Here is a 12,293-nt window from a genome sequence, read left to right as displayed (position 1 = left end):
ATGCCAGACTAGCTTTGTGTGCTGGATCCAACAAGGACAGATCATCTGGGCCTGATCCAAACTGGCCCTGGATCCAGCATACAGGGCCAGTCTAGTGTGGGCACCATACACCAGCCCCATGCAGGGGGCATACTATACCAGAAGCTACATGTAGCATATAGGCTAGAGTCATTGTGTGTTGCATGCAGTAGGCAGCACTGCAGTCCTGATGATAGTGCTCTGTAGGCCATATCTTTGACACCACTGTTCTAAGGCATGTGATGCATGCTAAAAAGAACCTATTTCCTATCCTTGTATAGACAGAAATGGGTGGATCTAGGGAGGTACAGTAGTATGGTCTCACCCCACTTTGGTGATGTACTGTGTGTACAGTGAGCTCTCTGAGCTTACCAGCTGGTCGGCACTGGTTCCTTTTGGAGCCACTTTTGTGCAGCTCCATAGCCCAGGGGATGAGTGCCACTGCCATATGCCCCACTTTTTTCCTTGCCACTGAATTCGGCATGAGAAAGCAGCTGGGGAGGGAAATCAATGGCGTTCACTTCCTGGGCTCAGGAGCTGTGTGACACAACCACAGCTCCAGCAAACAGCCCTTGCCAACTAGCTGGTGAACTCATGGAGCTCCCTGCACAGGTGGAGTTCTGGTAGGGGCCTGCCCTGACCAACTAGATAGCTCTTGGTTAGGGACCATTGGAATTCACACCGGAAGTGCAGTGTGGCAGCTCCTTTAACCTTGCAGTTTTCCCACCCCCCAGAAGATGCTTAAAGGTATGATCAGGAAGCGTCTCAAAAGTCTTTTGGGAGGAGCAGGGTTTGTATGGATTACATGTGACCTAGCAGAAAAGAGCTAGTGTGTTGAAGGCAGGAATTAGTGGCGAAATTCAGTTGCGAACCTGGCAGCTTTTCATAGATTTAATCTTTTTACCCCTGATCATTCAGGTTTGTATAAGCCTGTGAGACTCCTATCAAGTGGTCAGATGCTTGTTTCTGGATTTCATAAAGCATGCAGGACAAACAGCATTTTTGGAGATTTAGGGTTTTGACCAAACATGCCACTGGCTAATCTGCAGTGTGTTAGTTATAATTAATTGCTCTTTTGTGCCATTATTTATTTCCCCCTTGCTGAGTTCCTCCTGCAATTTCAGTTGGAATTAATATATTGCTTCACTTTTTGTCTTAATTGTTGTGTAGTATATATTAAACTGTTGCTGTATTTTATTTCAGGGAAGTTTGCATTACTGTTGTGGGTAGAGAGATTTCCCGCTTACATTGTAGATCGGGGTGTCAAAGATATGGGCCATGGGATGGATCCAACTCACAGAACCCTATTATCCAGCTACTGGTGCTGCCTTGTGAGTCTCAGAGTTGACCAACAGACAGTAGGCAGTTGTGCCAGGCATCCCACTCCAACTATTCCAGGACCACATCAACCACTTCAGAGCATGTCAGCTCAATGCTGGTTCTAGCAGAGCAGTCGCCTCCTGCAGCACAGCCATAGAGTGGCTTGAGCAGGATCGCACTACATGCAGCATCCACTCCAGCCACTCCAGAACATGTGCTGGTTCTGGCATGCAGGGCCAGCTGTGGGACCAGACCTGTGCCACTTGTCCAGTCCATGGGGCCGAGTAAATTGATACCCCTGCTACAGATAGACAGATGCCTTGGAAATTTCTCGAGGTGAAAAGTGCCACATCAATTAATAATGATAAGAAGTTGTATGTTTATAATTTTATACTCCACCACATTGTTTGTTTGGCTTTATTTTTAGGAAAAGGGGTCCACTTTGGAATCATGAGGATGTTTCAGCCAAAAACCCTAGTATTAAGAGTGCTGAGCAGTTAACTGCGTTTCTAAAGCACGTTGTGTCCATATTTAAGCAATCAAGCTCAGGTATGTTAGAAAACATTTTGCTATACTAATTTCAATAAAATAAAGAATACTTTGGAAAATAAGTAGAAATCTCTTAGAAATAAACATAAATTTCCAGAAAGTGACCTTCTGTTTCCAGCTCAAATGCTTTTCATTTGACATAGCTCATAAGGGTTTACTCTTAAAATCTGATGTCATTATAACCTGTACTTGGAGAAAGAAAAAATATATATTACAAATCCACCATGGCTATTTAATGTTTAAATATTTTATCCCCCTCTTAACATTTCTGTTCAGTAATATGGGAAAGATGTCTAAGTGATTAGATGGGTCTTTGTGAGGATTTCCTGTCAAGGAAAAGAGGAAAAAAATAAAAGCAGAACAAACTAGTTTAAATGCCCAACTAAGAAGTAACTATAATGAATTTGTCTGCTTAAAAACAAATGTGTAATAACAATGGTAATTTGTTAGAGTTGCAACATTTAGTTTTCTTTAAAAGAAAAAAGAAAAGAAAAAAAGATAAAGCCTGTCCTATCATCTAGATGTTCATTTACTGTCATAGCAGGATTTCAGTTGGAGCATCGTCTCAGTGAAGTTGCTTTGCAAACTGCACTTTCTTGCTCCTCTCGACACTATGCTGGGAGATCCTTTCAGATATTTAGGGCTCTGAAGCAGCCTCTTACCGCCTCCACACTTTCTGATGTCCTCTCCAGACTTGTGGAAACTGTTGGAGATGCAGGAGAAGAAGCTCAGGTATTTGTTTATTTTGTTAATTTATTTTCCTTGCAGCTATCTTACAGTTACCGTTTTTCCCCTTTTTAATAAGAAAGCTAAACCTCTTTATTGTTCTAATAGTATTTTTTTTAATTACATAGTAAAAAATATAGGCTGTTTGATGGCTTCTCTCTAAATAATGAAAATGGAGGGATTAAAATTATTTCTTTGATAATCAGTTCAGTTCTTGAACACAATAGTTCTGAAATGTCACTTAAACACTAAACAAAAAAAAATCATGATTTTTGCATTAACATTAGTTTCAAAGGTGACCAAATATTCCAAATATTTTAGCTTTCTATACCTCAATAGAAACAGTCATTTCCTGTCAGGACACATACTCTTTGTAACTGACCAGATTCCTAGAGGATGCAGTATTTTAAAATAAAACAATGCAATATTAAGAAGAAAGAGAACTGTGTTGTACATTTTTATATTAAGTTTTACTGGGATGTTGTGGCCAAACAAACAAGTTGAGCTGTATCACTGTATGCATTAGAAATTAACTAACCTGATTCACAACACAAAAGAGAGTCTAAAAGTAGTGCATGTGAATCCAGGGAGATAATAGAATTGGATATGAATCTTGTAAGTGGTATTGGACTAGAGAATCAAAACTAAATTGGATATTTTTGTTGTTGGATGCTGTTTTTCACTCTACATGGAAGTTACACCATTAAAGTTGTGCATTAAATCCCATGCCGTATTTATTGATTAATCTCTAACACAGTTTGTTCTGTTTTTACGTCACTGGTTAACTGGTCCTATGCAGTCTTCACTGATGTTGTAAATCTGTGCCCTTTTCTAGAGTTTTGTCATAGAGTTACTTCTAACTCTAGAGTCTGCCATTGATACGTTGGCTGAAACCATGAAGCATTATGATCTTCTTTCTGCGCTTTCTCAGTAAGTACTGATATATAGTGTAGTTTAACTGCTAGGTTAGGATCATTACATTTAGTTATTACTATATAGTCAAAGCCTTTTTCATCACCTTTTCAGAACAGTTTGTTCCTAGTACAAACACATCCTGCTGTGTTCAATTTTCTATCTTTTGGGCCTCAGTCAAGCAAAACGGTTAGATCTGCTCTGACACTGACCCTTTATGCCTCAGTTCTGTGAAATTGATTAGGCCTCCAGTTGTAATAAATTAGTGGAAAAGAGGGCACTTCGTCACCTTTGAGGATCAGCTCCTAAGTGACCGTGGGTAAATCCTTTAACGTCTTTATGCCTTTTTCCCAGTCAATATAATGGAGGTAATGAGGCCAGCTTTTTAAAAGTGATTTAAGATTTCTGCATAAGACTTGCTGTGTAGTGGTGAGTGCTATTTGTAATATTAAATAGCTTTATAGTTGTAATAATTATGAATCTGATTTCTTTAAATAAGACAGACGCTAAATCCGTCTTAAGAGCACTTACTCTGCATGCCAAATGTGTTATCTTTTAAGTTGTAAAAAACAGTTTTGAACCCCTGACTTCCCTTTAGAAAAAACCCTACACTGTCTATAATCTGACTCATTATAAATGAGATTGTATCCATTTTGGTTCTCCAAGGGACTTGCTGTATTAAAAGAAAAACATGCCTTGGCAAGCATTATTATATTAATGGGATCACTATTTTTTTCAATAAAATTCTACCAGTAACCCATGCCTGTGTCACAGGCTGCTTACATATATACAGATAATCTGGGAGAATTTTCCAAGCTTTTCCAGGCTGAAGAGTCCCAATGGCTCTCAGCCTCTCATCATAAGGTCTGTTTTTTACTTTAGAAGAACATCTCACACTTGTGGTTTGTCCTGGGAGAGCAGTGGCTCTCCCAGGAAAAACTGAATGTCTCTATGAAGTCATAATCAAACTAAATTACCAAAATGTTCTAGTGAAAGACATGCTCTAACGCAGCTGCCAATTTATTTGGAAATATTTGATAAATAGATTACATCTTTAATCTGTAGCTAAAATTAACTTCTGTTTGGCTTCTAGGTATAATGCCAAGTGTTAGAATAAGAGACTGTCGTAGAGACACTCTTCTTACGTATTCACTCTGGTGTTTGAAATACCTTGCAACATTTTTCTCACTCACCTCTGGATACTGCAAATAGTACAAGTTGAGAGTCTTTAGTACTTTGCAGATTCAGGCCCCAAACTGGCTTTATATATTGAGACCTGATTTGCAATGAGAGGCTGATATCTAGACTTGATTTAGATCTGATTTGATTCCCCCACCTGTCTGCTGAGATGAAGTTGACTGAACTTCAGTGCCTTTGCTAACCATTCCTGTTTACTTAGGCTTTGGAAGAAGCTGTGTGTAGAATGGTGTTAAATGTTTTTGAGTATGTTGTGTATTCCAGGATCTAACACTGGTTGTGGTAAGGTATATTTTATATACTGAAAAATTAGATCTGTTTATATGCTCTGCTGCTGTCCAAAATTTGAAATAAATTATACTGGATTATCTCTGTAGAGGTTGACAGTATGACACATTATATGCAATAATTTATTTCATTGCATTGTACTGTAGAACCTCATACCATGATCCTGTGATGGGAAACAAGTATGCAGCTAACAGGAAAAGCACTGGACAGATAAATCTAAGCACAAGCCCTATTAGTGGTGGCAGTTGTTTGGGATGTTACAGCAACACCAGGAGTAACTCTTTGAGACTGAGTTTGATTGGTGACCGGAGAGGTGACCGTCGACGGAGCAACACACTGGATATTATGGATGGAAGGATAAACCACAGTGGTAGTTTAGCAAGGACTAGAAGCCTCTCCTCTCTAAGAGAAGGAGGAATGAATGATGTGCAGCCCACTACTGATCCCATCAACCTGATGGCCACTATATTTTGGATTGCATCATCCTTGTTAGAATCAGATTATGAGTATGAATATCTCCTGGCTCTCAGGCTGCTCAACAAACTTCTTATTCACTTGCCTCTGGATAAATCGGAGAGTCGGGAGAAAATAGAAAAGGTGCAAAGTAAACTGAAATGGAATAATTTTCCAGGCCTTCAGCAGCTCTTCCTTAAGGGCTTTACCTCAGCATCTACACAGGAAATGACAGTCCACCTCCTCAGTAAACTCATCACAGTCTCCAAACATTCATTGGTGGATCCCTCCCAATTAGCAGGTATATATATTAAATCTATACATAATGATACTGTATTTTACTATAAATGAACAGAAAAGTAAATTTAATCTTTTGATGTTTAAACTCAAGAGTGATATACAGCTTCCTGTGAAGATTGCAGTTATATCCTCATTGTGATTATGAGTATTGCTATGTCAGGTAGCAAGAGTTTGTGATCCTTTGTCCAGAAACATTATGCAAAGGAAGAACACTGGAATAGGATGCTACATTTTGGTACCCTGTTTCCAAAGAAATTGGCTTGTATACAGCTTTTACTTCTAAAACCATTCAGTTATAATAGCTTTATCATTTGATACTTTTCTAAACTTTCGCAGACTGTGTTAAGAATTTTGCCAAAGCTCTGAGTAAGAGTACTGAGTTAATTAGTAATTTTGTTTAATTGGCTGCATGATCATTCTACTTCTGTCTTAAATAATAGAACAGCTTTGGTTAGAGAAATCGTGTGATAAATGTTTCCAAAATACTGAAGGTTTGCTGGGTGTTAACTTAATTTCAACACCTTTTCTCTGTATACAGGATTTCCTCTTAACATTTTGTGTTTACTGCCTCATCTAATTCAACATTTTGATAACCCCACTCAGTTCTGTAAAGAAACAGCTGACAAGATAGCAAAGGTATGTAAATATTTTAAAAAGATCTTTGGGGTATCTTTCAGAAATCTGGCTTTCATAAATGTCATTAGCAGTATATATGCATTTTAAGTTGTATAGATATTGGTCGAAAAACAAGTAATCCTGGCCACAGGAGTTAGAACCTATGGCTCCGCTGTTCCCAGTAAGGTTCTTCGCCAATATCTGTCAGAAAAGGAAAGTCAGGGAAGCTATGAGTCGACTGCTTAGTAGCCAGGGTAAGCTATTAACAGAAGATGCAAAGAAGGTGGAACGGCTCAACAGTTACTTGGCAAAAATATATGGGTATAGAGAGAGGGAGGGGGATGGAAGGAGAAAGGGAGAGGTGGAAAGTCATGATAGCTAAAGACAGAGTTGGAGAGATTAATACAAATTACTTGGAAGTTCATATGAAGATGAAGGAACTGGCTGAAGGAATCTCAGAGCCCTTGGTGACATTCACAAAGTTGCAGGAGTCGGGAGAGATTCCAGAGGACTGGAAAAGGGGCAGTGTAGTGCCCATCCTTGAAAAAGGGGAAAAGGAGGAACATTCATTGCATAAGTAGGCTATGAAAACTTGTGACTTACTGAGCAAATTACTCCTTAAGATGCCACCCTGGTGTGTCCTTTGCCTGACATCAATCACATTAACACAGCTGATTTTTCTCTCTTATGTTTGTTATTGATTTGGATGCTAGAATAGATAGCCTCCTAATCAAGTCTGTAGATGACACAAAACTTTAAAGGGCTGCAGACATGTTGGAGGATAGGTGTTGAATTGGAGAACTGTCTAGAGACCACAGTTGAAGTTCCCCCTGCCTGACAGATACGTGCCCCGTGTCAGGGCAAGTCAGCCAAGGCTGTTGTTTTCCCTTGGTTGCTCCAGGAGCTAATGCCTGATGTAGCTGCATGCATTCTCTTGCCGTAAGAAAGCAGACATTGACTGCAAAAAAAAAGGTGGCACAAATTATGACTAGGATCATTGTTGTGGCAAAATTTAGGCATCTGTGTGTGCCAAAGGACAATGACATCTTCATGCTCAAGTTTGTGCTGTCATCAATTTTGTTATGGCAGTATAAAAACAACGTCTATTCGCATCCCTAGGTATGGGCAACTGGTGCCACCTTAGTCAGGGGGGTCACATGCCTCCCCCTCCCTTCTAGTCACCAGTCAGCAACCAGGGGGTAGGGTCCCTCCATGGCCCATCTCACCAACCAGGGGGATTCCCCTGCGGCCAATTGCGCCTACCAGGAAGTGGCTGTGGCACTCCCAGAAGTGGCTGAAGGAATCTCAGAGCCGAAGGAATCTCCCCGGCTGGTGCTCGCAGAGGGGGCACCAGCAGTTCCGTCTGCCCCCCTGCCAGTTGCCTAAGCAGGGAGTGTGATCTGTCGGGGCGTGCACTAGCACTCTCGGGGGGTGCGCATTCACCCCTGTGCACCCCCTACATGTTGCCACTCTCCCTAGGGAAGAATAACTAGATACACAAATACAGAATGAGGGATGACTGACTCAGTAGTGGCATTTCTAAGAAGGATCTGGGGTTTTGGCCCAGAAATATAAAGGCAAAATCTAAGCTTAGGTGCATGTCCATACCATACCCCTGAATACTGGAAATTCTAGTACTGCCTGCGGACATAAATATTAGGAGTGTGCAAAACAGGTCATATTCATTGAATTGGATTGATTCATTGAATTGGATCACTGTCTGTGATTCTATTTGGCTGAATCCAAATCTGAAGATTTGATGCTGATTCGGAGAATCAGTGATTCGGCTATAGACACAGCTTTAAATGTTTTTTCTACATATCTCAAGGTACCAGGCACGGTTTGTGGATGCTGTGATGCTGGGGTGGATGAAGTGTGCTACAGAAGCATGGGGGGAGTCCCCCCTGCATGCTCAGCAGTGAACTTGGAAGTGGACTGGAAGTACTTACAGTTCACTTCCAGGTCCACTGGAGAGTGCTCAGGGTGACCTCCCTGCTCTCCCAACTCAATGATTGGCCATGGGGGGACCCCAGGTGCCCCCCCAGACCTAGGAGGCACCAAATGTCAGTGAGGGGGGACCTCCCTGCGTGCTCCCTGGCAGACCCAGAAGTGGACCAGAAGTGCTTTTGTTCCACTTCCAGGTCTGCTGCCGAATGCACTGGGCAGCCCCGCGTACTCCTGTGGGACGCTCCATTTGCCCCACCTTCGCAGCGTTAATGAGCCACCTGGTACCTTGAGATATATAGAAAAAACATTTTAAAGCTGTGTCTCTGTCCAAATCTCTGAATCTCTCCAAATCAATTTGGAGAGTTCTGATTCAATTCAGAGACATTAAAGGGTCCTCCTGATTTGATTTGGAGATTCGGCCACTGAATTCGGCTGAATCTCTGCTGAGTTGAATCGGGAACAAAGCTTCACACCGTCCTGGTAGACATATCTCAAAGTTCAAAGTATTAGAAGACAAAGTTCAAAATATTGTCTCTGGGTATGAAATGGAGGAAATAGAATAAATCTGTTGCATAAATCGATTCAAGGTGCTCATTTGTCAGAAGCCCTGTTGACCCCTTCAACTGGGTCCTTGATTTAGCTCTTTAAAGGTCATTTTTTTAATAAATTGAATGAATGGATATGAAGTCATTTCTTAAAGTTAACCCAGCAAGGAAGTTATTTGCCAGATTTTTTACCATTATTACGCAAGCTGATGACACATTTAATTTGGGCAGTTAGCCCATTTGAAATACATATGAAGCAGTGCAAGCCACTTCTGTGTAGGAAGCCGGTAGCTAAGCTGCATGGATCCAAAAATTTGGAAGATGCAGGGTGAGATGTGGTGGAATGGAAGACAAGGTCATATCTAGAGGGAGCAGCCCTGTTAGGCAAGAGTTTGGCAGCTTTTTACTGGAGTAGGCTGGAGCTTATAACCTGGCCTTCACTGCATCCCAGAATTCTCTGCCACTCCCCCACTCTGGCCAGCTTTCAGGTTCCTAGCCCCTGAGCAACCAGCCTGGGCTCAGAAGCTGCAGAGGGAAACATTGCAGAGTGGATTGGCAGTATGGCACAACTGCATTCCCCCTCTTGGCTGGATGGATCTGGCCCATGGACCATAGATTGCCAATCCCCTGTGTTAGGAGATTTGTTGACCAGATTCTATGATTCCCTGTCATAGCGAAACCCTCTCCAAGACTGTTATCACCACAGGCATAAACCCAGCACTGGGATTTTATTATTTCATTTAACCTGCACAGTTTTTATAGAACAGAATATTTAAACCTTCTCAGCAACTCTTTCTGTTATATTTACAGTGAATTAAAGTATTCAAATAACAATGTGAAATATAGATATTTGACAGCTTTGTCTTCTGTGTTACTGAAAAGTAAGTCATAAAACCTTGGGAAAAGTAAATCATTGCATTGTCTCAAAATAATTACTTGCTCTGTAAGTTCAGATAATTTTATTACATGAAAGAAACAATTTATCTGTTTTTTGTTTTGCAGGTTTGTGCAGAGGAAAAGTCACCAACCCTTGCCAATTTGGCTCATATGATGAGTTTATACAGCACACACAGTTATTCCAGAGACTGTTCTAACTGGATCAATGTAGTGTGTAGATATTTGCATGACTCCTTCTCAGATACCACATTTAGCCTTGTAACTTATCTTGCAGAGGTAAATTTTACTGAAAATAAATTGTATTGAAACAGTTTGACTTAAACAGTGCACATGCTGATAGCAAGTCTTATATTTTAAATTATCTTGAAAACTGAACAAACATTTTAGAAAGTCATTCATACTGTAAAGTAATATTAATCTGTTTTAGGCAGTGGAAAAAGGATTGCTAAAACCACCTTACGTAGTAAATATGAATTTTTAATTAGAAATGTTCCATCTAATGGTGGGTCTGTTTTTCTAGGAGTAGTATTTTGCAATAAATGTTTTATTCTGTCCATTTATGTCTGTTACTAGCTCTTAGTACCCTTTTCTCACTAGTATCAAACCTGAATGTTCAACTCGCATGTGTTTTACTTTAACAAAAGAGATTTAGAACAAATAGTCATAGAAATTGTATGCTTCAACTTAGTAATAATTTAAAGTCATCCTGAGCAGGAAGTACACATTTTTAATCAGGTAAGGTTGATTCATGTCGTTGTGTGATGTGGGCTCGAAGCAATTTGAAAAATACATGCTCTCCACGTGCAGAACTGCCATTGCTTCTACAAGCAGTATTCTGCATAGAGAGCTTGCAGAAGTTGTCTCTTAAAATTAATTTATACTACCTAAATGAATCTTTGAGTTTACTTGTGAATACTTTTTTCAATAATAAAAAGACAACATCATGACCCAAACTTCCAACTTGGATCTTAAGTCCTGTGTGTAGCTTTGTTTGCAGCTTCTCCTGCTTACATACAATATATTAAACTATTAAAGAAACACTATAAACAATGGGAGCTTCAGGAACTATGATTGTAGAGAAGAGCTTTTATTTAGGCTGACAACTTTTGCTTAAAGGTGTTTTTGACATATACTGATGTTTAAAATATTGCCAAAGTTCTGTCAATGAATAATGTGAATATAGACAAAAATATTAGAATAGAGAGTACAGTTCTCTAATGTATCCTCCTTTAAATGTTATAACATGACATTTTGAAATCAACCATTAGCTTACCATATAAAACAGTGCAGGGAAAAATAAATTTGAATCTGAGTTATCTGTCACTTATTGTTGATCTTTTCTGTCATGAAGAAGTCTATCTGCAATCCATATTTTGATTTTTTTTTTTCCTAGTTGTTGGAAAAAGGGTTATCTAGCATGCAGCAATCTTTGCTGCAAATCATTTACAGTCTTCTTAGTCATATTGACCTGTCTGCAGCACCAGTGAAGCAGTTCAATCTGGAGATCATAAAGGTTATTGGTAAATATGTTCAGGTACGTATTCTGAAAAAGTAAATAATCAGAATTTTTTTTATATTTATAATATCCAGAAAAATATTCATACAGCTGAATTTTAAATCTATTTTGACCATTTAAAGTACAGTAACATCATTTATTATTAATAGGAATCTGAAGGCAAATTTTGATAGTGTTTGTTTTAAAAATAATAAACCTTTTCTTGTATATAATCAAATCTCCAACAACTCATATTTAGTGAGACTATCTGCAAACACATTTACTTATTTCCAGGCTTTGGCCATTGTATTCAAAATATTAACAGCAGCTGAGCCCTCAGGTATCAGAGCACTAATTTCTGATTAAGGGAATCGATTTATTACAAAACTGCAGAAAATTTCTTCTTTAAAATTATTGATTTCCAGAGAGAAGTTTTGCAGTTCAGTCTTCAATTGAACTAGTTGCCCCAATAGTAATGTTCCTCACAGATGCATCGAATGAAGCTTAATGAAATCTAAGTGCATTTCTTTGGAACATAGCAACAAACAGACAATAAACAACAATAATTGCATCCTTGGTAATTCATTGTTTTGCATTTGGAATGTAGTTTATTGAAAGTATAAACCCTGGAAGAAATTTTGAGCTTTTTGTGAAAATATTTTATAAAAATGCCTGGAGCATACAGTCTTTTAGGGTCTGCATATTTCTGATTTTTTTTTCCTTTCTTCCTGAGCTCCATTAATATAGTTCCACAAACGGGCTTAATAGTAATTAACCAGAAGGGTAGTATTCTCTGGACATTTTATTATTGATAGATAGGTACTTTAGTTATTGTACTGTTGTCAGGACACATTAGCCAAAACTGGATGTTCAGTGAAGCTGTTGTTTCCATTTCTTGACATCTGCCCTCTTCATCTCTGAGCTCCTGTAGGTGATTTTTGATCTCTGAGTATAGACTTTATTAAAGGAATTTCAATCAGAATGTTTGTACAAGAAGGAAACCACAAAAATCTAGTTGGGTAAATAATATC

The 12,293-nt window shown here is 39.2% G+C and overlaps 1 protein-coding gene across 5 annotated transcripts in view; it reads left to right on the top strand.

The window, feature by feature from the left end:
* Positions 1 to 12,293, top strand: part of FRYL (FRY like transcription coactivator) — a 246,895-nt gene that overhangs the window by 177,660 nt on the left and 56,942 nt on the right. For 4 of the 5 annotated variants that reach the window (XM_090035895.1, XM_090035897.1, XM_090035896.1 and 1 more), the window contains 7 exons: positions 1,766 to 1,887; positions 2,429 to 2,619; positions 3,449 to 3,543; positions 5,157 to 5,764; positions 6,302 to 6,399; positions 9,873 to 10,043; positions 11,161 to 11,301. In XM_090035895.1, coding sequence (XP_089892021.1) covers positions 1,766 to 1,887; positions 2,429 to 2,619; positions 3,449 to 3,543; positions 5,157 to 5,764; positions 6,302 to 6,399; positions 9,873 to 10,043; positions 11,161 to 11,301 — 1,426 coding nt within the window. The remainder of the gene's footprint in view (positions 1 to 1,765; positions 1,888 to 2,428; positions 2,620 to 3,448; positions 3,544 to 5,156; positions 5,765 to 6,301; positions 6,400 to 9,872; positions 10,044 to 11,160; positions 11,302 to 12,293) is intronic. The other variant, XM_090035899.1, reaches the window with a different exon arrangement.

Source organism: Crocodylus siamensis, chromosome 2 (assembly GCF_052110815.1).
Source record: "Crocodylus siamensis isolate JL-2025a chromosome 2, ASM5211081v1, whole genome shotgun sequence".
NCBI classification, from domain to species: Eukaryota; Metazoa; Chordata; order Crocodylia; family Crocodylidae; genus Crocodylus; species Crocodylus siamensis.
The sequence above is the reverse complement of the archived record's forward strand: the minus strand, read 5'-3'. Positions and strand labels throughout refer to the sequence as shown.